Here is a 25,793-nt window from a genome sequence, read left to right as displayed (position 1 = left end):
TTACACATAATTTACTTGTTACCGCCATCTAGCGGTAAACACCCATACTGCAATCACTTACTATAAAACCTAAAATTTCATGCATTTATGATATTGACTAATACTTATAATATTAATATTGGAAACTCTAAATAAAGAAATATTTTTTTGAAACATTTGTTTGTGGCTTCGAAAAAGAACCATAATCGCAAAGCTATCTTAAGCTCTATATCAACGTCAGCAGCATGAGCCCACAGTAAAATACTGCAGGTACGTCCTGATGCTGTGAAAATAAATGACGTATACTAATATATATTGACTCATCACGATATCTCTGAAACAATAAGGCGTAGAGACTTTAAATTTGGTAGCAATATTCCTTTCGCCGATTAGAGGTCAGCTAAGAACGGATTTTATGAAATTTCATAAATATTTATATTTATTACGAACAGAAGAACGTGTGTCGGGTCAGCTAGTAGAATATATATGTAAAGGTCGTATCTGTTGGTTCAACAACCGATGGTGAATTCCTGCACGCACCTGATTCTGTGTATGCATATCACGTGGCCCGAGGACAAGGTCGGTGACGGCTGACTTATACACATTGTATTTGTTTTACCTACACTTGATAGACACTGTGAGTGAGACATGGCATAATGTAGGTAGCTCATAGATAACATTACTGGCTACTAATAAAAAAAAAAGCGTGCGTACATAGCACACATGTCAGAAGTGAAACCTGCATTGTGCATGAACCTCTAAACTGCGTATGAAGTCCTGGTACGTGTTACTAGGATGACACATTATTTCAACCGCTATGAAAGACGTTACTATCACCACTATTATAATATATATTATGCTCTCTTGGTGTCCCAACTATAAAAAACTATGTTCAAGATACGCTTGTAGCGCACGCGAAGGAGAACCAACGAGAACTCTAAGTAAGACTCCACTATCCGTCACTATCTTTAAAATAACCTTTAGCTAAATATATTGTTTCTTATTAAATTCTATCCTTATATCTTATAACTATAATAAACAAATCACCACATAAGTGTTATATATTATGTATTTGAAGTGAAAGCTTTATATTTCTGACATGCCCCAGGAGAACTCAAAAAAGTTATTTGTAACCACGGACTAGTAAAAAAAGAAGGACTCCACGCCGTGATATTAGCAAGTGAAGCACCTTTATCCTAGTGTGTGTGTGAGGTTACGGGGTATACCAGTTACACAATTTTTTCCCCCTTAGATAATCATATATCCACAAATACTTTTATATTATTGTTTTTACACTTATTCACAACGCACAACGGCATTTTTTAAATAATTTATTGCGACGCAATCTGATCTGTCACAGACGATGGCAAATCTCATAATGGCGGCCGATCGGCTTGTATTAGTGTAAGTGTATGCGTGGGGCTACGTATTTACACGTTTACCGGCTTGTTATGGTGCCTCACTGTTATGTAAGGTGACACGGAGTCCTTATTTTTTTACTCGTCCGTGTTTCTAACTTGACATTTGGCATATCGTAATGAATACCCAATAAACCGATTGACACAGTTTCAAATGATGATAAGGCGGGGCCGTGTGTTGGCTAGATATTGGATCGAGGAAGTTATATCTACTCTTGATCCGGTATTTATACATTGATAATTAAATATTATATTATTACCGTCGAGAGAAACTAGACAAGAAAGACGGGCAAGAGGTTCACGGGATGGGGAGAGGTGATATATATACGATATATATATAGAAGAGTATTACGTTATTCAAAAGAATTGTTAAAAAATGTTTGAGTGGTAAAGGTTACCATAACATAAATGACTTTCTTAATGATACCACAGATTGGGAATGGAGCGACCACTTACAATACAATATAACTTACACTTACAATGTTACTTTGTAAACATATTTTTTGATGAAAAAAAAAGTGCTGAATTTGTTGCGCCTATTCTTCTTAGGCCTGAGGCATTCATTTTGGAATGGGTGGTAGTTTTTTTAACTTTCAATAAGTGATGTCACATCCTATTTTGAATGAAAATATTTGAATTTTAATTTGAATATTAAAACTATGTTCTAAGATACGCTTGATGCGCACGCGAAGGAGAGCCAACGATAACTCTATTACTAAGACTCCACTATCCGTCAGTCTGGCCTGCTGCTGCTTCCAATATATTAAAAGATAAATTGTGGGCCGGGTCTAAATATCCCACGCATGGAAGGTCATTCCACAGTTAACCTGGGATACCACACTGTGCTCCTCCACAGATTAGGTAGAGGATATGCGAGTTTGAAGAATGTGTTCAAAGGTGGAATTCTGCAGATTAATCAGTGGGAGTCTCAGGATGCCAGCTAGATTACGGTTACCAAAACGGCGCCTAATTCTGCCGTGAAGCAGTAATGTGTAAGCATTACTGTGTTTCGGTCTGAAGGGCGCCGTAGCTAGTGAAATTACTGGGAACGAACAAACGAGATTTAACATCTTATGACTCAAGGTGATTTCTATTGTATTGCCGCTCAGAATTTTTGTGTTTTTCAAGAATACTGAGGGCAGGGCGTATCAAATACCATCAACTGAAGGTCCTGCTCGTCTCGTCCCTTAATTTCATATAAACAAAAATCTTAAAAATAAATCTAATGTTACAGCTTAAGAAGTCTACATTATAGATATCAGAAATAAATATTTTTAATTTTTTATGAACTAACAACAGTCAGTTAAAAGAAATTTAAGAGTTAAAGAGATTAATGAGAGCTGTAATGAGTCAACGGGCAATGCAACGCGATGTAACTAGTGTGGTTAACATTCAAGTGAATGATTACCTTTGATAAAAGAACATCCACCCGCCACAGTATACACCTACTCGCGACGCACACTCATAGTCCAGGAGGTATCGGCGCATGAGTACCGAACACTATTCCATATAATTTTTTTATGCGATCCCCTTCAAATTGCTCCACTGATGATATGAATGCATGTTGGAGTAGCAGGGAGCCAGTGGGAAGCTCCTTTGCACAGGATGCTGGCTAGATTATGATTATCATAATGGCACCATGCCGTGAAGCAGTAATGTGTAAGCGCCATATCTAGTGAAATTACTGGGCAAATGAGACTTAACATCTCATGTCTCAAGGAGACGAGCGCAATTGTAGTGGCGCTCAGGATTTTTAGGTTTTTCAAGAATCCTGAGCGGCACTTCATTGTAATGGCATGTGTTTCAATTACCATCAGCTGAACGACCTATTCATCACGTCCCTTTTTGTCATAAAATAAAATTGTAATGGGGCAACCCCGTGTCATATTATTTAAACAATTGTAAGGAATTGTTATTTTTCAATTGTTGATAAATAATATGCATTAGTTTGCGTAGGTTGCTCCTGGACTATCTGACGAAACAAAATATACTGACCCGTCGTTACAAACTGTTCTCTTAACTACTGTCGACAAATACCCGACTTGATTCTTTACTATCCATATCATAACTACATGTTTAGTGAGTGTTTCTGTTAAATTAAGCGTATATTTAATTTGAGAGTAAATAAGGGTTTAGGCGTACAGTTTTCAAGTTCAATTTAGTTAAATAGCTGTGAAGTTTATCTTTTATGATAATAAATGCCATGCCTAACCTAACACTGAAGTTAGATTTGTACTGATTTACATTATATGTATGTGTTTATGAATTTTGGACATAAATAAGTTGTAAGTACAGTGAATTGATTTTTGTACTAATATCTCCCCTTTCTTGGCGTGCGTCCGTGCAGAATGGGATGTCGCTATGCCAACTTAATGGCTGACAGGCTTGCCCTGCATTTTTCAGTATGACAACTCTTAACTAAACATTTTATTAAGATAAAATCTTTAGTTGCGAATGCAACGAGAAAACACTAGTCAACAAATATAAATGAAATATAATAGAAAACTAAGCGTACAAAAATAATGACAATAAAAACAGGCACACCCTTGTTCCCTTTTTATTAATATTATTATTATTATTACAATTTGTTATGTTTTAAAAGTGATAAACCTCACTTTATGAATTAATACATAAAATGAAGCCACAACCTGAGAGCTGAACAAAGCATACAAGATTTTATAACGATACGTCACTCGAAGGGTTAGCTCAGTTGGTTAGAGCACCGGCACGGAACGCCGGAGGACGTGGGTTCGAGTCCCGCATCGTTCATAAAATATTGTTTTTCAAATTTTATTTGTGTATTATTATTATTAACAAAAAATATGAAAATAATAAGCCCTTAATATATAAACAAGTCAACTAGCTAGCTAGTAGTCAAGCTTAGTAAAATGGTAAAACTATTACAAAATAACTCTTTCACCGAGCTTTGTAAGTCCTCTGTGCTTAAAATACCTTTTGCTAAATATTTTGTTACTTATCAAGCTATATCCAGCATCTTATAAATATTATCAACAGATTACCACTAAATTATTCCAATAAGACACCTCGGAAAAAATAGCGCTAGAAGAACTCAAACAAGTTATATCTCATTTGACAAAACCGATTGACACAGTTTCAAATAATGAAAAGGCGGGGCCGTGTGTTGGCTAGATATTGGATCGAGGAAGTTATATCTAATCTTGATCCGGTATTTTTACATTGATAATTAAATATTATATTATTACGATCGAGAGAGAAGAAGACAAGAAAAGCCATTTGTTTCACTAACATTACCGCAGCTCCAAAGTTATGGGAATAAAAGAACGTGCATTAAAGAATATAGCATATATCTTACATCATGTAGTATTAGTTTATGTAAATAGGTTGGCATATAAAAAAGTAGCAATCGCGACAAATATTTATTACGGATACTGAGACAAAAGGACCTGCGGATTGGTAACAAAAACACTATCTTAAAACATAAGAGAAATTATAGGAGTGCTGGCAGCATTTCAAAGTCCTACAATGGTCACCTTTAAAGGTTGAAAGCACTTTTCTATATGCCTTGTACTATCGTATCGTGCTGGTCACCGTAAGAAGTACATTCCATCGTTAGTTGAAACAAATGTAACATGGAAGAAAGTTCCTTGAGAAGTGCAGCTTAAATCCAAATTAATTTTAAAAATTTAATGTCACTTAAAGTATATTTGAAGTACACAACAATTTCGCACGGAATGCGAGAGGTCGCGGGTTCGAGTCTCACATTGTTCATAACATTTTGTTTTTAGTTTATTTGTATACTTATTCCAAGAAGGCAGGGTTATCACCTTAGAAACATAACGAATTGCTTATATTTTAAGGGATTACATTCCACACCTACCACATTAACAGTGGGATGCTCCTTGGCACAGGAAGCCGGCTAGATTATGGGTACCACAACGGCGCCTATTTCTGCCGTGAAGCAGTAATTTGTAAACATTACTGTGTTTCGGTCTGAAGGGCGCCGTAGCTAGTGAAATTACTGGGCAAACGAGACTTAACATCTTATGTCTCAAGGTGACGAGCGTAATTGTAGTGCCGCTAAGATTTTTTGGGTTATTCAACAATCCTGAGCGGCACTGCATTGTAATGGGTAGGGCGTATCAATTACCATCAGCTGAACATCCTGCTCGTCTCGTCCCTTATTTTCATAAAAATAAAACAATATTATGTTCTCAACGTACAATCCTTTTAAATATGTCCTGTCTTCTAATATTATATACAGTAGCACCTCTTTTATAAGTCAGAAACCTCCCGAGCTCGAAAAAAGATTGTGTTACTTTCCCTTCAAGCCCCAAACCAATTAGTTATAGAAACAATTAAAAAGTCCCTAGAAACTTCAGTACATGTTTTCCCTTTATAACTCGAAAAAAATTGAATATCAACTTTAAGTATTTGCTGATAATGTTAATGTTAGAATAGATACAAATTTGTCACTACGAGTAGTAGTTCAAATAATTCAACAAACACTCTCTTAAGGTGTTGCTCAAACAGTGCTGATCATAATTTAACATAATATGCGACACAGTTTGATTAGATAAATAGATACTGTACAAGTTTAGTAAGCACTATTACAATAACTGTGTAATTTGAGTAATTTATGAATTCCACATATTATACAGTTTCATTAGTACTATCTGCTCGTTAGTTGTGTTCATCAATAAAATTATTATTGTGGTTATTGTCACGACGTCTTGATATGACGCAGGTGAGTCAAAAGTTTGTTGAAGATTTTAGTTATACTATTTTTCTGTAAGCAATCCCTACACTCAATGGTAGGTCATGGCATTGTATCTTGTATACTTACACTAAATCTATTTCAGCGTATCGTATGTAGTATTTTTAATGTTATTGTATATTTGTGTACATCGCTTTTACTAGCGAACCATTTTTTACTTCGACACCAGTTCCGACTCATCCAACGTATTCAGCGATCTTGACCAGGCGGTCCATCGTGTACCAACAATTCTTTTTTAAATCAATTTAATATTTCTATTGTTTTTATTAATAATACTCAATCACCAATTCACGTTGATATTCGTACTAATTGGGATGTCAAATGTCTTCATGATAGCTGCTATGCCTCATTGGAATTCCCTTTGTAATTTGGGCCAGCTTAGAATTAAATTTTATCACAAACATGATATGGTGTCTCAAGATTTCTCTTAAGATTATAAGATGTATATAAATGTTGTTTTAGTAGTGTTGAAAGTATGAAATAAGGTAGGTTAAATACTTATCTTAAATTGAAACATTGTGTTTCTTTCCTAATTATAAAATCTTCCAAATTAAGTGATATTTAAATACTCAATTTGAAACATTAACAATAAATAACCGATAACAACAAAGGATTATATCGTTATTAACATTTAGTAAAGAAACCGGTCCGATTTGATAGTGTTATATTAACTGGAAGTCGCGTTGGTACCAATGCAGTCGCCGACTTTGTATATAAGAACACACGTATAATATTATTGTACCATATTAAATTATTATTTGGTTAGACTGATGTAAAGTTTTGTGAAAGCTTTGCAGGAGACATGAAACTTTCCGACATATGTAAGTTAATATTGAAAATAAGTTTAATGCGAGCCGATAGTCGTTTCATTTATTTTTATTATTCTACTTTTATAAGGTTAATTATGTGTTTAAATGTAATTTTGAAATTGATGCCAAGCTAAGCAAAAGTTTAAACATTCAAAATATATTTATTACGAAATGGTTCATAGTTATTAGATATTTATTTTATGAAAAAACGGGACACAACGAGTTGGACGTTCAGCTGATGGAAATTGATACACCCTCCCCATTACAATACAGTGCCGCTCAGGATTCTTGAAAAACCCAAAAATTCTGAACCGTATTACAATAATTGCGTTCGTCACCATGAGACATAAGGTGTTAAGTCTCATTTGCCCAGTAATTTCACTAGCATAATGGTGAATAAAATTTTTATTTACAAGTTTTTGTAAAAAATTTGCAGTGAAACTAGTCGAATGAGACAGTCAGTCGAAACTAGATTTACCAGAGAACTAAATTCACAATTATAATTATGTTTATATAATTATGTTTAGGTGTTGATCGTAGACGGGAGAAAATTTGAAGTTGTATGTATTTTTAAATGTTGAATGATAATAAAATAAAAGTCAAAAAAAGTTTTAGGGGTGGGTGGGGTGTATGATAAATAGGATGTTGGCCGATTCTCAGACCTACCCGATAGACACACAAATTTTCAAACAAATTGGTGTAGCCGATTCGGAGGAGTTTGGTAACAAACACCGGGAAACGAGGATTTTATATTTAAGATGGATCAATTATGGTATTCTATATTATTTACCTCACCTTAATGAAACTTTCACTATCGTTATGCATATACGGTCTACTATCTTAAGCGTTGCATTTATTAAGTTTGCAGAATGCAGGGGCTACCCCTTCATTTATTCATAAATTCTGTAGTCGGATCTGAATTTTTATAATGGGACAAATCTGGTAGTTTGTAAATAACACTTTCAAATAAAAATAATCTTGATAACTCTCTCTTTCTTAAAGTCGGTTATTTTTTTTTCGCTTTTCTTGAAACTTCCATGTTATGGGATTCTGAAAGTTTGGGAAAGTCTATCATCATGCGTCCTCACTAGGAGCAGCTTACATACAGGTCAGCTATGAAATGAAAACAAACCCTGTGAATGCTGGAGATTCCTAAACCCTATCTCTTAATTTGTAGACATAATTTAATTTATATCAGTGATGTTCCATGATACTGTTATCATATGATAGTTTCTTTCCTGGACATTTACACAACACAATTATCGAACTTAGTCGTAGAATAAACAGTGCAGGGAGACATTGCTGAGCAATAATATTGGCGGGAAGCGATGTGATTGGTTAATTGTGATCGTGTCATAGACGCCACGCCCATATCCCTTGCAAAATTTATTTCACGTGGACTTGATAGTTATACTTTTCGGTCTAATATCTTTAACAGTCTTTGGTATTAGTATATAATACAAATAGGGCCCTGAAGGAAATTTAAAGGTTGCCGAAAAGATACAAGTCTATATATTTTATTATTTTTCAGTGGGTGATTGATAATCGCTGAAAATGAAGGCAGAAGAGCCACGTGTACAGTTAGATGAGGTGCTTGGTAGTCTGGGAGGGATTGGCAGACACCAGATTATCACGTTGGGCATGTTAGCGCTGGTGTACGCCACCAACTCCATGTACAATGTGAACTACGTATTCGCAGTCGAAGATGTCAACTACAGGTGATATAAGAACTGATGGTATAATTTATTTAGATTTATAAAACGAACTAAAACACTTACCCCCTTATTCATAATGGTCCACTAACATAAAATAGCCGCTAAGGAGTGTTATTTCTCATTCTGACTTAGGTCAATCAAAAAAGACAAAGTGAGAATTAGCAATGCTTTAAGTTAGCAGATTATTATGAATGAGGGGGTTCATAGATATTATGGATCGGACAGATGAGGCTTGACTACCAGTCAGGGACTAAGCTCCCCAAGATATTAACGCCCTATTTTTAGTCTGTTTTCTATTAAGGCTGTTTCCATCGTAGAAAAATATTGAAAGTAAATTCAATATAAAGAAGATATAGGGTTAGATGTCTTTTAGCTGTGTATTTCTCATCATAATCATCATCGTCAGCCGGAAGACGTCCACTGCTGGAAAAAGGCCTCCCCCAAAGATCGAGATGAAGATCAGTCTTGCACTGCCCTCATCCAATCTATTTCGGCGATCTTGCCCAGATCGTAGGTCCATCTTATGGGGCGCCTACCGACACTACAGCTTCCGGTACATGGTGGATATTCGAGGACTTTGCTGCCCAACGGCCATCTGTCCGTCGAACTATGTGCCCTGCCCACTGTCACTTCAGTTTTGCAACCACCTGGGCTATGTCAGTGACTTTGTTTCTGATTCGATCTCGCAGGGAAAGTCCGAGCATAGCTCTCTCCATTGCCAGTTGAGCGACTGTGAGCTTCCTCATAAGGCTAGCGACCACGTCTGCGTTCTGTATGTCATCACTGGCATATGTATAGGTATATGTATTCCTATGTTGGGCTATATGCATCCAGTTCACGCCCTTTAGCCGTACTTTCATATGTGACTTGCACTGTTCCATCTTTCCAACACATTTGCGGTATCTTTTTGGAGGTATCTCCCTGTAGAGTGTCAAAATTGGGCCAATCGAGTATATCTATTTTCCATGTGCTGAATTCATTAGCTAAGCTTTAGACTAAAATATTATTCTAGAAGTCCTAGCTAGCCTGACAGACTAGTGAGTATTTGTAAGGCAAACGATAAATTCTTCTCCGTTTATTTTTTTAAGCCGAGAAGAATTTTTCGCATCCGCTGACATAATACTTCTTCATCCATAAAATGTGGATACTTATAATCGGCCTTAAGAATTTTGAAAGATAATTAATTTTAAATATTGGTTAGTTTGTCTTCCAAAAATTGTGAAAATAAAATGATAGGCATATTCCTATCACTAAAACAAACTTTTCAACATAATATAGGATCCTTACTTTTTACTAACAAACCACAATAGCAATGTGTCTATAATTATTGGAAAACCTATCAGACCCCAACAGATATCTATCGGAAGTTTCTTTTACTTTTTTCTTAGTTTCTGAAACATAATGTAATCGTTGTAGTTCAAGATTTTACTTTCATGTTTGCAACTGGGACATTCTCGTTAATTGTTCACTGTTTGAGTCACCGAGAGAGTAATGAAGTTTATAAGTGACAACATACTACTAATATTTGTCGTCTTCAGAAACCAGTCCCTTCCTTAATGCAAGGATACTTTTATTTAAACGAAACAAATCTTATAACTATATTTACAATACTATGACTACTTAAAAATAGAACGATCATTACGTGGAAGAGTACCAAGAATACTGGCAGCACTTCCGCGTTGGATAGCTAGGCTGATCCGTTGACCGAGTTAGCTGCCAACGCTTGGGTTACCAGTAGCCTTATTGAGGCGCGAAGATAGTGTAAGTTCATTTAAAAATGTCCCTTAATAAATAACTAAATATTTATAAATAACATTATGTAAGTACAGTAAGCTAACATAACACAAATAAAACTTTATTATGTTATTTCCATATAAATTTATATGAAAACTATAAAAAGAAGATCGTAAATCGAAATCCTTTTGATTTAACAAAATAATATTCAAGAATATTTAATATTTGTAAAAGCCATATATTATGATTTAGCTCAAACAGTTTCAATAATTTACGACACTTCATTAATTCAGAATATTGACAGAACCTTCTGATATGATTTTATTGGTCACTAAATAAACATCGGGAATTTTAATGTTAGGATTAACCTTAGAAATATGAATTATTTAAACTAATTCAAGTTATAAAGTTTCAAAAACCGGACGAATAATATAATTGTAAACATATTCATTCAAATACAATAATAAAATATTAAATATCGCCATATTGCTTTAGTAAGACACGTGAAATTAACTCAGTGACGTGATTTGATAGTTAATCTATTTTTTTTTTCACCTTAGTTTCATTCCAAATAAAATTATTCATAGGAATTTACTCAGCCCGTGTCATGAAACAAGTAAGTTTTTTTTTAATGAGAATAAGGGTCGAGACGAGCAGGACGTTCAGTGATGGTAATTGATACGCCGTGCCCATTACAATGCAGTGCTGCTCAGGATTCTTGAAATACCTATAAAATTATGAGCGGCACTACAATTGCGCTCGTCACCTTGAGACATAAGATGTTAAGGCGAAGAGTAAGCAGAAAACACGCAAACATAGTGTTTTTTGTGGTGAAAGTATAGCATTTCGAGCTATGAACACTACTTAATCCTGTTACACATATCCTTAAGTCTTATTTGTTGGTTGCTAATGCTTGCTGTTGGTCATAGTTAACACTGCCGAGCCTTTTTGAACTACCACATTTATTTAAAGTTAAACAAGTTTTTTGGCATGGCGGGACATATTTTTTTGGTACTTCTCTCAGAAAAGTTATTCTTATTGCTTGTACTTTTTTGTGTAGGTTCATTTATTCAGGTTAGTAGTGAATAACGAGGATTGTAAGCATATAAACTGTTTTCTACGCAAGAATTTTGAAAATATTGGCTTTATTACATAGATGGCGGGCCGGCAGCCGTGAACCCATATCGCTCAAGGTCGCTGGCATTTAGTGTCGCCTTAAGTCTCATTTGCCCAGTAATTTCACTAGCTACGGCGCCCTTCAGACCGAAACACAGTAATGCTTACACATTACTGTTTCACGGCAGAAATAGGCGCCGTTGTCGTCGTCGGCATCCTGTGCAAAGGAGCCTCACTGGCACTGGTAGCCTCCTAGCCTATAATAATCATAAATTTACCTAAAACAATTTAAAGTTATATTTGACAAAAACAATAAATGACCATGCCATAATCGAAATAATATTTAGTCCTAACCGACCTATCTTAGAATTTAGACGCAAATTTTAGCCGAACGATTATTACAAGATAGTTGAAAAGTGGTTTCTATCTTAATATGTTTCATTGAACAGAATGCTTATATTTCAACAACAACTTTCAGATGTAAAATCCCTCAGTGCGACTCAAACAACTCGTTCTCTGCGGAGTGGTTCCTGGTGACACAGTCGACAACAGACTCCGAGGACATCAGGCAATGCAGCACACACCCGCCGCTGGATGCAGACTGTTCCGCCTTCAACAACAATTTAACAGAGACCTGCACCGAATGGATCTATGACATCCCAGACAGCTTTGTTGCTGAGGTGAAAACTTTTATGTCGTCTAACACACGTAAAACCGATTAGCTTGGCTCCCACATCATAGACTACGTCGGGTTAACTATTAATAATTCTGTATTCTCATGTGTCCATCCTGAATTATCACCCAGCTCCTAGATGTGTGGGAGTTGCTTGCTTGTTTAGAAGCGTAGTTCTTATAGTGTTAATTATAATAATAATAGAGCAGACGAGCAGGACGTTCAGCTAATGGTAATTGATACGCCCTGCCCTTTACAATGCAGTGCCACTCAGGATTCTTGAAATACCCAAAAATTCTGAGTGGCACTACACTTTCGCTCATCTCCGTGACACATAAGATGTTAAGTCTCATTGCTCAGTAATTTCACTAGCTACGGCGCCCTTCCGATCGAAACACAAAAATGCTTACACATTACTGCTTCACGGCAGAAATAGCCGCCGTTGTGGTACCCATAATCTAGCCGGCATCCTGTGCAAAGGAGCCTCCCGCTCCATGCTTTCAAATGGAGTGCTTAAAGAACTCTACATGAACATGTTTGCCGCTCACGCTGAGTTGAAATATTATCATCATTAACAACATCGTTGGGTGATCCAAATTGGATGTGGCTAATAGGAAAGCCTATTCTTCCATAGAGCCATTTGATCAGTGATGGTCATATCCAATTTCAACCAATTTTTCTTCCAATTTCCCTGTTGTCAGGTGTCATCGACCCAGCGACGGAGATGACCATCCGGGAGTATATAAAAATAATATGTCATATATATTATGCACTATTTTGTTTTCAACATTTCATTTATATGCATCCGTTGAAGTCGTTTTTGCTATATTCTATTTCGAATATATTAAGCGTAAATTAAAAGGATAGGTCATATTTTTATGGATAGGTTATATTTTTGACGACCGATATAGCCGAATGGTTAGTGACCCTGACTACTAAGCTAGAGGTCCCGGGTTCGAATCCCGGAAGGTGCAATCATTTATACGATGAATATGGATGTTTGTTTCCGAGTCATGGATGTTTATATGTATTTATGTATGTTTAAGTAAGTATATAGTATTAAATATATCGTTGTCTTGTACCCATAGTACAGGCTATGCCTAGTATGGGACAAGATAATTTGTGTAAGAGTGTCAATATTATTATATTATTAATATTTTATGAGAAAATGACAAGGCCAAAGCAATAGTAAATAAGAGATAAGAGCACATTTAAATACAAGTTTGTTTGAAAGGATTTCAATTTACTAGTGAATGATAAATGTAATATTTACAACGACGTTATTTAAGCAAATAAGGACGTATCATTCGTGGTCTGATAGCGGAACGGAAAAGTGTGCTTAGAGACAATGTAAGCACACTGTGACAGTTGAGCTAAAGCTGATTAGATGAAGATATATGATACATTGATGAAGAATTTTTTAAGCATCTGGAGTAAATGCGGCAAAATAAAGTTATGAAGTCGAAGCTTATTTTGGTGTAATTTTTATACAACGCGATTTCTATAGACCTAGTCTTGCCATAGATACTGAAACAAAGAAAAAAAATCTATTGCAAATAACATTTATTACTTTTACAGTGTTTAATACAAAAAATATAAAACAATCTTAAATATAAAATGCTTATTCGAAGTGGTCTCCATTGGCTGCAATACAGTCGTTTAAGAGTTGAGGCTAGTTATCAATAGAAGCACGCACTCTTTCCATGGGAAAATTCTACACTGCCAATCGTACTGATTACGGAAAGCGACACCAAATTATCATGGCGTTTAGAGCAAGCTCTAAAACTGACCATAAATCATAATCCAGCGGATTAAGTTCGGGACTAGGGACCACTCTTCAGCTCTGATGAAGTTCGAAACGTTCGTTTTCAACCAAGACTGTATACCGAGGTTTATGACCCGGCGCAGTCTTGCTGGAAGGACCATTCTTGGTTCTTCAACATGGTGCTATTAAGGGGCTTCACTACCTTCTCTTAAATGGTATCTTGATATTTTTTTTTTACAAAAGTATGGCTCAGTCACTCCTTCTCCACCAAACCATCACTGAAGTCGGATAGTGCCTACGTTGCTATCTGTCGACTAATTGGGATGCTTCCCTAGAGCTTGCAGCATAATTTATTGCTTGCAGCATATTAAATACGGTAATTTTATTTGTTGGAATGTTGCTCAAATGTAAAAATCTCATCTCAATCTCATTCGTAAACAAAATTTATTTGTGACCTCCCTTTGCGTACCGCTTCAGTGGTTGTTTCGATTTTGTCACCCTATTCTTTTTTAAATAATCAGTTAATTAATGATCAGTACGTCTCTTCGCATGTTCTAAGTCATCTTTCAAAATACGCGACATGGAAAGGTGTTACCTTCATATCCCGAGATAAACCCCCTTATTCATAATAGTCTGCTAACTTAAAGCATTACTAATTATCACTCTTTCTTCTTCTATTGACCTAAGTCAGAGTGAGAAATAACACTCCTTAGCGGATGTTTAAAGTTAGCGGACCATTATGAATAAGGGGGTAAATCTTTTCCTTTCGGACAGGATTTCTTAGAATTCTTTACCTTACTGCTTTGACCACCTTTTTCATACGAACACTACGTACGGATGGCCAGATCTTTTTCTGTCATAAACAGAGGAGGACTCATTGTACTTATTATTAGCCCAGTACATAAACATTATGCCAATACCAAGTGTATGGAGAGTTTAAAAATTGCATTTTGCTCCATACCTACTTTGTGTATTGCAATCACAGCGATTCGGTTCTCTTTATCAGCCCACTCCATTTTAATATCGCAAAATATTGTACAATGTGTTGGCGCCAAAATGAGAAAACTCAATGAACTATATAAAAATGACAGACTCCAAATTCAAATGTAATTTTATTTTTATTTTTAATTGTTACACTATTTATGACCAGTCAAGTATTTACAGGCTGTTCCAAAACGTAACGACAACGTGGCATCTGGGTAAAGGTCCTCTTATGCATACAAATGCACTATGAATGTATATTCATACTATATGACCCGAAGACGTTGTGCTTTTTTACAATTTGTCAATAATATAAACAAATACTGAAAATAAAAATAATTTTATCTTTGTAATTTTTGGCTTTAAACTATAACAAATTATTGTTATAAATGGAAATAAGATATACATGTTATATGTTCTAGGGATTATAAAAAATTACCCAGTTTGGATTTAAATATTGTGATAAATAAGATATTCAGAAAATGAAAGGCCCAAGAAATATATATCCCAGGCTACGTTATAATTATTATAACTGGGTCGCTTAGTTTTAGTATTACGCGTTTTATTTATTTCTGAGGCGCGAGGTCTTAATTATCCACAATGAGACATACTACAATTGTCGCGCCAAGTTCAAAGGAGTTTGATAAAATACAGTGAATTCTTAGTACTTTTTTGCTGAAATATAAGTTTAAATGTTAATTGTCAATATTTAAAAGACATATTTTAATAATAATAAGCGAATGAGTGAAGAAAGAATGACGCATCAAATATATAAGGCAAGTGTGTGTGGGCAAGTCGGTCGCGGGAGACCTCGTAGAACATTCGTCGACCAAATTGGGGACGTTTTGAGAAAAGGAGAGGTCCGAAGCACCCGCAACCGGCGAGTATGTATGAAAAGAGTAATGAATGTAGAGGAAGCGCGTGAGGTTTGTAAGGATAGAAGCAAATGACATTCTATTGTCTCTGCCTACCGCGACGGGAACAAGGCGTGAGTGTGTGTATGTGTGTATGTATATTTTAATAACCAATTTCAACCTGTTTGTTACTTTTGTGTTACAGTGATGCGCGCGCATCTTAAAATTTCACTTTCATCATTTTTTCATAACGCGCTTAAACAAGTATAACTTCAAAAATATGAAGTAATACAGATGGTTTAAGAATAGCTGAGTGAGAAGTGGTCGGAGCGCGGATGGTAGTTCATGGTTGGGTTAGTCCAGTCACGATTCGGGCCCGTTTACGAAATTATCTCTCAGTTATTTCAGACACAGTATAATTACCATGAAAGCCTTGCGTATGATAAAAGCCTCTTAACTCGTACTGCGATGTAAAGGTGGTTATGATAAATATAGAGGAATGTACGAAGAATGCTTTTCATTTTTGTTGTATAATCGATAAACACTTGGGGACTCGGACATTGACTTTCACCTCGTGTCAACAAACATAATTAATTTAAAAAATATTTTATAGCATTAATAACGCGATAGTATGATTCGAAGATTTTATGAGTTATACGGTATATAAACGAGATTTAGTTATATACTTTTTTTTATATATTATATAACTTTTATATATTTTATTTTTTATTTTATTTTATTAAGCTATTGCATAGCTTCTATCGCGGGCCTTGAGCGTGGAGACCGAATCCAGAAATTCCGTTACGAAAATAACCTAACACTTACTTACTATGTCTACTTCTACTATGTCTTTACTACTCTATATTGTACTACTTCTATGTCTTTTTGTGCAGAAGGTCTCAGGTTCGAGCCTGGGGTACGTCTTGATTTTTGATTTCTTTATTTTTTTATCACGTTTTTTAATTTTAATTATTATGACAAGCACTTTTATTTAATTTCACCTGTCCAGCTGTCTGTCTGTAATCAAATCTTGCAAGTTAAATTTTACTCACTTCCCGTTTGCTTTTTTTTAAATTAATTTTATCAAATGAAACAATATTGCAGCATATTTATTTATGTAGAAATACCAACATTTGTTTACATTGATGCGTTATATTTATAATACAGGCTAAATATTATAATGTACTCAATGTAACAAACAATTACAGGTATCTACCACATGCTTTAATAATTTTCACAAAGTAAATATTAGTTTAAGAGGAAAAAAAACCTTATTATGCTAAAAAGTAATAATTGTTAAATGTTTTGGTATTAAATTATTATTATAAAAGACTAAGAAATATAATTATTATGACTACATTTTATTCACTAAACTTACATACAAATAATTTACGTATGGACAGAAGACGTTAAATTAATATCGATGTAATCACTATATATCATATTACAGATAACTAATAATATTTTACAATAATACTACCCATAACAGGTTTCCCTTATTATTATTATTATATTATATTACGGTTTCCGAAAAATTCACCATTCAAATACCTACTAAAAAAAATGAGATTTAATTTATGATTATATAGGTGGTTTCGTTACATAAAAAATATTGTAACTAAATATATACATAATAAGTACTGCATAAATATATATATTATACTATATGTAGGCCTATATTATAACTTGGATTGATGCATTTACTGTACATAAATACGCTTGTGGTTTTTTAAGAGAGAATATTATTTGATCCTGTATAATCTAATTAATCTATAATAAATGAGGACTCTTAAAAAAATGTTAGATCTGTTATAACATAAAATATAAAGTTAATCTGTCATCTGTGTGTCCAAAATTTATCTCACAGAATTATATTCATATAGAAATACTATTTGAAATTAATAAAATATAAGGGATTACGAATCGTAAAAACTATTCTATCTCTCAAACTTGTGCAGTTTTGCAAAATATGATTAAAATCGGTTCTGCAGTCTAGGGGTTCATCGTGGACAGACAATGTGACACGTAATTTTTATATATATAAACATATAGACACAAAAAGACTCATAAACATCACGGACGAATAAAAAAGAAGGACTCCGTGTCACCAGTGAAGCACCAAAACAAGCCTGTAAACGAGTAAATACATAGCCCCACGCACACACTTACACTAATACAAGCCGATCGGCCGCCATTATGAGTTTTGCCATCGTCTGTGACAGATCAGTTTGCGTCGCAATAAAATATTTTTAAAAATGCCGTCGTGTGTTGTGAAACAGTGTAAAAACGATACTATAAAAATATTTGTGGCCATATATGATTATTTAAGGGAGAAAAAATTGTGTAACTGGTATCCCCGTCACCACACACACACTAGCATAAAAGTGCTTCACTTGATAATATCACGGCGCGGAGTCTTTCTTTTTTACTCGTCCGTGATAAACATCTGAAGAATATGAATATAATTAATTAAAATTTTTAACACACAGATGACAGATCATTACATTAAAAAAACAGGGAAAAACGAAATAATTATTGGAATAATTAAACTTCTATAAATTTGGTAAGTAACAAAAATGATTTTAAATTTTGATGTCTTATACAATTATTCATTAATTTATATGTTTATATTGTACGTTATAACAGATCTGACATTTATTTATAACAATCCTCATTTATTACAGATTAATTTGATTTACGTATAGAGCTACGTCCGACATTTAACTAAAAATTTTGGAATAATATTCCATTAATTTATTTTTTTATTTATGATTCCTTACAGCTAACAAAATGGAAAGAGTATATTAAAAATTATACAGAATAGATACGCCAATTAAAAGGAATACTATTAACAGTACAATAAGTATGTGACAAAGTAGTTTAAGACAAAAACGAAAAATACTAGAAAAAATTACAAGAAAAGATTAAATAGAAAGAAAAACAGAAATCGTATCCATATTGAGTAACTGAAACGGTGTGAGTGAATGTGAGTAGTATGAGTGAATGAGAGTGGTGTGAGTGAATGTGAGTGTTCGAATATAATGTTTAAATTACGATGTGAGACTAATAATTTATCCTGAATATACTGATGATTAACTCCTGCAATTTAAACAGTTTAATATCAGTTTTTTGAACCTCAGACATGAAAAGTTGAAAATGTCGACGATAGAAAATTTCTTATTATATATGTCAGGAATTCGAAATAGAGGTGAATATTTAAGATACTTAGTAGAAGCAAAGGGAATGTTAAATAAATTAGTATGCCTGATTGTACCTGGAATGATATTTTGTTTAAGATATCTGGGTTAAGGTATTAAGGCTATAAAAATCGCTTTATCCATCTTAATTTTATACTTGGAAAACTGGAATGATAATGGGAAATAATAAAAGTTAAGGCTTCAACTAATATTTTTATTCAACCCTTTGTCTTAGCCCTGGTTAAAAATATTGAATGAAAAGGAGTACGTAACAAGACTTAAGTATTGGTCGGCAAAAGAAGAAACACTGTGACAAGCTTTAACACGTTTACTTTTCGTGAAAGTCCTGTTAACAAAAGTGTTATTGGAGACATGTCGCTATAAAACCTACCAATAAAAAGCACGCTTCGCTTGATAGATTGATTCATTGGACAGTGAGTTCATAAACTTTATGTGATTTGTCTTTATAGTAGAGTACTAATTAAATTAATGAATTACCCCATTTCGGGTGATCAGTGAGCTTGTTTTAATATTATGTTTTTATTCCTTCAATATCTTAATAACGCTGGTCAAAAGTGTAATTATATTTTATTGTAAGGAAGCCTTTAAATAAAAGAATATATTCAATTAGTTCACACCTGTAAATTCAATTCAATTCAAAAAATCTATATTCACTGTTAAACTTTATAAAGTATTTAGTGCAAGTCAGGATGAAGTATAAAAGTTACAATAGCATTCAAATGAGTATAACAATATTCATAAACTTAGAAACATTAATTCCAACTATCTTTATCATTCAAATAATCTTTCAAATTATAAATAGATGTTAATTTATTTTTTACGATACATAATTTTTTTTTAATTGGTATTATTTTAATATCATTTGGGAGTTTATTATAAAATATAACACAATCCACTGTAAAAGATTTAGCAATTTTACGGAGCCGTAAACGGGAGTAGATGGAATTGCGAGTTTTTGTCTGTTTCAAGTATTAAGTATATGATTATTAAATGACAATTTTTTTGTATATTTTACCATTAATGAACACTTCTAAAATCTTTAGCTTTAAAAAGAAATGTGAGAGAAAAATTATTACCACTGCTTTAATTCAATATTTCCATCTTAAGCATTAAATTAAAAAATATACAAAAATTTACCAACGTTTCCGAGGCGGCAGCGAGCGGCTCTTGTATATGAGAATAACGCGTGGACCAGCTATCTCCCAAATTTTAGGAAAGGTCTCTCCCTTACAAATCCGAATGAATTCAAATAAAATGTGTGTGCGTTATGTCAAAATTAAAAATTCCACCGGTATTTTATGTCACTGTTATTCGGCTGTAGGTATAATTTCCCGGCTGTACGTTAGTTTTGGAATGCTTCGTTTATGAATGGAATGCTTTTTAACGTTCTTCTTTGTCGGCTCCATTTTCATGCCCAATAAACTTGTGTGATAAATATGTTACGTGTCGGTTACAGTTTGGGCTGGCGTGTCAGGATTGGAAGCCTCCTCTGGTGGGCACGGTACACAGCTTCGGTTGTATGGTGGGTTTGCTGCTGCAAGGCCAGATATCAGACAGGTACCCACTTTATACAATGTAAATATACTCAACGATTAACGATTATTGTTATTTTTGGAATCGGTGTCCTCCCGCCGCGGTCCCGCTCTCGCCCTTTGCCTCATCGCGTCCGCGTAGCACGTGCGACACACAAGCACAACTCAAGTATAACTATGTATGTAGTTACAAACCTACCTTAGTTGACACCGACTCCAAAAATAGCAATAATCGTAAGAAGAATCGTAGAATTAGATGAATTAATAAAATTGTATGAAAATGCGCAATTATTTTTATAATTTTTAGTGCATATTATATCAATTGTTTTGGAATAGTGTTTTTAAACTCGGTTGTTACTTTGTTATTTTTTTTTATTTTTAGTGAATCTGAAGTACACTTTATAATTTGTCTGAATATGTATACACCTACCTAATTTTGCAATGTAGCAATGAACGTGAGCACATTGCAATTTGATTACAGACAGTTTAAAAATCTGCCACAGATTGATCATCATATTCGACTACGACAATTACTTGACCATAAACACGTTACGGTGACTCAAATATCCGGATAGCATAAAAAACGATCGGCCGAGCATCGTTAATTTGTAAGATATAAGTTCCCATAGTCAGATAGATATATAGTCAGAAGAGAGAGAACCAAACCCCCATCAAATTTTAACTAAAGGAACTAAATTTAAGGAGCTTGTTCCTGTACTACTTTAACCTACAAAGAGGATGTTGGTAGTTTCTTAAAAAAAAGTCTGAAATACTTTATCATTAATCGCAGATTTTTTTAGATTCGGCCGCAAGACAGCGGCAGTATTCGCAGGGACAATGGGAGCTATTCTGGGAATCACAAAGAGTTTCTCCGCGTCCTTCTGGATGTACGTCACGTTGGAGGGCCTTGAGGCTGCCATAGGAGACGCGCTTTCACCCATATTCATGCTCAGTAAGTTACCTTATAAATGGATGAGTTAAATTCATAATTCTCGGTCATACAGCGATTGGACTTTTTTGCAGTCGTACTATAAAGATGTATATAGTTTTCTTGATTCTAAATATACATAAAACATAGATTATGAATACAAACTTGTGATACAATTACCCAAGATTAACTAGTAATTATCAAGCTTTATAGCTAATATCCCAAATATTCATACTACAACAGAGCCTTTTATAACTCTTAAGTTTTCAGATTAGGATATTCAAAGGACAGGATAGTCAGAAAATCAGGCTTGGATGATGAAAACCACTTCAAGTGCATCTTCTTACAAGGCTTATTTTTCAGGTATTGAGTTCGTGGAGAAGAAACGCGCCGTGCTCTTCCAAATGATACTCTTGAACTGTTACACCGGCGGTCTGATACTAATGCCGTTCATCGCCTGGGCTGTTCCTTACTGGAGACACTTCCTACGAGTCATTTACGCACCAACACTCCTTATTCTCTTTTACTCATTATTTCTTGACGAGAGCATCCGCTGGCTCTTCAGTAAAGGACAAACACAGAAAGCTATTAAGATAATCGAGAAAATTGCAAAACGAAATGACGTATCTGTAAATAGAGTAATGTTGAATAAACTTGATTACGTGGACGAGGAAAAATTCAGTGACAGGAAATTGTTAATGAAGACGTTTAGGTCTAAAATAATGATGAAACGGTTCCTGGTGTGTACGGTATGGTGGCTGACGATCACGTTGATCAACTACGGCATGATGATCAGCTCGGTGCTGATAGACGGCAACAAGTACATCAACTTCGCGTTGCTAATGATGATGGATATACCAGCGAACGTGTTCTATTGGGTGGCGTTATCCAAGTACAAGCGAAAGATGCCCTTGGTGGTCTCGTTCATAGTCGGCGGAGTGTTTTGTGTCTCGCAGCCGTTCATGCCGAAGGGTAAGCAATTTGTTTCATTTGACGCTAATGCTGACTATTAACGCGCAGATATGCTGGCTTTATTTGCTTGTAATTTATGATGATGTGCTATCATCTGGGCGGTATGTTAACGTTGAATTTAACCATTAATAATATATATAACCGCAATTCAATTCTACCTATTACTTCGCATAGCCATGACTAGATGACGCTAGTACTGGAATGTACAATAGTTTTAAAACACGCTATTGGTATTTATTGTAAATGTGTTAGTACTTAATTAAATACCAAATAAATTGACGTTCCACCCATAGCGAACGTGCGGTGGTTTATTTTTAGGGTAGTACTGAATTCCATTCTCCTTCACCCCCTTCGGCTTCCTCCATTCAGTGTTTTATTTAAAGCACTTTTATTTTGTGAATGATTAAGTAAAGTGAGATTATTTTTGAATTTTGCTTTATAATTAACTAGTTATATTAGTTGATTTATATATACTGCTCTTAATATATGCTGCTAAAACAATATTTTTTCCTAAAAACAGTCATAACATATGTGTAAAATTATATAACAAATTGCCTCAGGAGTTACTGTAAATAAAACTGTTTAAGTGGCTGATTAAAAATATTTTTTATGGTTTAAATGAATATTAAAATTAGTGTTAAGTTTTTGCATGCTTTCAATATAAGCTGAATAAAGGACGCATTGTAATATTTAAGATCTGGACATACCCTATTCCAAAGCAAAATAAATAATTTCATTTCATTTCTTGTTTTATGCACATAAAACTATTGAATAATATAAATTTCAACAACTGTGTTTCTAAAAGAGTAATTGGGAGAAATTTGGATATTTCGGAGTTTTATATCGATGCACATAGCACGGAACAACCAAAACTTACTTAATTATTTTTCAATATGCGCCCTAGGAATTAATCATTAATTTATTAAAACAAGATGTATCATCACATTCAACTGTTACGAGGTTACGATAATAAATAACAATCATATCGTGTGATGATACCACCGGACACTACGTCCTGCTTGAATTATTGATCCATTGCAGGTTATGCTTGGGTCGGACTGCTGCTCTTCATGGCGTTCGAGACCCTGGCGACCTTCTCGTACAACATCGTGTACATGTACACCTCGGAACTGTTCCCTACCTACACCCGCAACTCGATGCACGCCATCTGCTCTGCTGTGGGTCGAGTCGGCTCCTTACTAGCCCCGCAGACGCCGCTGTTGGTCAGTAATAGTCGCGCGGACAATTAATGAGATTTCATATCGCGACGATTTTATTTATTTCTTATCACACACTTTCACCGTTTATAATCGAAAATTATTCTGATATATACGAAAGTTCGTTTTTCATTATCAAAATAAAATATCCGGACGTCCGGGTCTTGCTCGGGTTTTTAAGAATGTACAAAACTTGGACAAAAAAGAAACTTATAGGACATCTGGATTCGAACCGGGGTCTTCTGCTTTCCGGATCACCCAATGTCCCATCTGAACTATTATAGTCTTGTATATAGTGGCGAAATTTTAGCTTTGTATTCTAATGTTATAATTATTTATAAATTTTAAACTACATTTTTTAAAATTTAAATCTAGCAGATTTTTCTCTACCCGGGCGTTAGGTAACAAAGAAAATTTCATGCTTTTTTCTTAAATAATTGTTTAAGACAGACAAATTTATCTTGAATATAAAAATATTATCTTATAAAACAATTTTATGAATCATTTCTCTAGAAATAGTAAATTAAATTTATTCAAAGCACCTAATTAGTAAAAGTTTAAATATGTATTTCACAAGAAGAATTAACAGATTTTTCAAATCAATTTGTTAATCGATAATTTTCAGATATTAAAGCCATCGGCAGATTAAGAATGTTTAGGCACTAAATGAATATTTAAGAATTAATCAACTGTCAGTTGAGACTAGAAAAGTTCAAAGAGTACATTTTTACATTGCAGATGACGTACTGGGTTGGTCTTCCAGCTCTTATATTTGGGGTATCATCACTGCTATCCGGAGTGCTCACACTGTTCATGCCCGAAACTGCAAACATACAGCTACCAGACACCGTGGATGAAGCTGAAGCCATCGGGAAACCTCTCATCAAAGAAACCAGAGAAGAACTTAAGGGCCTCACTTAACAGATAGACGACATATGAGTGACCTCAGAATATTTACTTCATAATAATGAATTTGATACGTTTCGAGTATTGTAACCATTAAAGTTTACATAGTAAATAGGTAATAATTTTCGAAGTTGTCAATATAAAACTGTATGAATAATAAGTTACTAAGAACACAGGCTTAGTCCTTAATCTTCCATTTATAATGCTGAAAATAATTATATCTTATTTACTTTATCAATTTTGTTTTTTGACAACATTAATAGAGTTCACCAGTGGCTCCTTTGCACATGATGCCAGCTATATTATGGGTACCACCACAATGGCTCCTGTTTCTACCGTGAAGCAGTAATGTGTAAACATTATTGTGTTTAGGTCTGAAGGGCGCCGTAGCTAGTGAAATAACTGGGAAAATGAGACTGCACATCTTATGTCTCAAGGTGACGAGCGCAGTTGTAGTGCCACTCAGAATTTTTTTGACATTATACATTGCACAACTGGGAAGAGACTTAACCCCATGTCAAGGGCTATCCTAGTTTGGGGGACGAGGGTAATTTTAAGCAAAATTGTATTTTCTTTTAGCAAAAAATAAAGATTAATTATTATATTATTATATATTATATTTTTGGGGTTTTTCAAGAATCCCGAGCGGCACTGCATTCTAATGGGCAGGGTGTATCAATTAGCATCCGCTGAACGTCCTTCTCGTCTCGTCCCTTATATTCATAAAAAAATCACCTTACTCGTCGTTTTCATATTAAACACAAGGAGATTGTCCTCAAATAGACACACTTTTTAAAGTATTCTTTGTACTCCAGACACAATTTAAAATTTCAAGATAACTTAATAATAATGTGATAAGCATATAACATTAACGCACAACGTGGCTCAGTAGCTAAAAGATGACGAGCGACAATAAAAATAAAGCGCCGTTGAAAAATCGTAATAATATAATAATATTGACACACTTTTTACACAAATTATCTTGCCGCAAGTTAACCATATATAGCCTGTGTTATGGGTTACAAGACAATGATATATTTAATACAATACACTTACTTAAACATACATAAATTCATATAAACATACATAAATACATTTAAACATCCATGACTCGGAAACATACATCCATATTCATGATATAAATGCTTGCACTTCCGGGATTCGAACCCGGGACCTCTAGCTTAGTAGGTAGGATCGCTAACCACTCGGCTATACAGGTC

The 25,793-nt window shown here is 34.5% G+C and overlaps 2 protein-coding genes across 3 annotated transcripts in view; both read left to right on the top strand.

Annotated features, from left to right (window-relative positions):
- The first annotated feature begins 3,483 nt into the window (after positions 1–3,483).
- LOC126967711 (solute carrier family 22 member 21-like) lies at positions 3,484–25,185 on the top strand. Of its 2 annotated transcripts, none has more exons than XM_050812322.1 (8): positions 3,484–3,682; positions 8,494–8,680; positions 12,006–12,207; positions 20,475–20,575; positions 21,351–21,502; positions 21,842–22,450; positions 23,492–23,673; positions 24,406–25,185. In XM_050812322.1, the coding sequence occupies exons 2-8, from the start codon at positions 8,517–8,519 to the stop codon at positions 24,586–24,588; spliced, it is 1,593 nt and encodes a 530-aa protein (XP_050668279.1). In that variant the 5' UTR covers positions 3,484–3,682; positions 8,494–8,516; the 3' UTR covers positions 24,589–25,185. The 2 variants fall into 2 exon arrangements, with proteins under 2 accessions (XP_050668279.1, XP_050668280.1); XM_050812323.1 differs by lacking the exon at positions 3,484–3,682 and adding an exon at positions 6,855–6,974.
- LOC126967724 (tafazzin) overlaps positions 13,237–25,793 on the top strand; it is a 164,053-nt gene continuing 151,496 nt past the window's right edge. The window contains exon 1 of the mRNA XM_050812344.1: positions 13,237–13,245. Coding sequence (XP_050668301.1) covers positions 13,238–13,245 — 8 coding nt within the window. The 5' untranslated portion in view covers position 13,237. The remainder of the gene's footprint in view (positions 13,246–25,793) is intronic.

Source organism: Leptidea sinapis, chromosome 13 (assembly GCF_905404315.1).
Source record: "Leptidea sinapis chromosome 13, ilLepSina1.1, whole genome shotgun sequence".
NCBI lineage: Eukaryota > Metazoa > Arthropoda > Insecta > Lepidoptera > Pieridae > Leptidea > Leptidea sinapis.
Note: the sequence above shows the minus strand (reverse complement) of the source record. Positions and strands in the feature narration are given on the sequence as shown.

Excerpts from the sequence above, each read along its gene's own strand:
- LOC126967711 (XM_050812322.1), top strand. The coding sequence starts at position 8,517 with ATGAAGGCAGAAGAGCCACGTGTACAGTTAGATGAGGTGCTTGGTAGT. Across the intron at positions 8,681-12,005 it reads GTCGAAGATGTCAACTACAG|ATGTAAAATCCCTCAGTGCG; the intron begins GTGATATAAGAA and ends AACAACTTTCAG. Across the intron at positions 12,208-20,474 it reads CAGACAGCTTTGTTGCTGAG|TTTGGGCTGGCGTGTCAGGA; the intron begins GTGAAAACTTTT and ends TGTCGGTTACAG.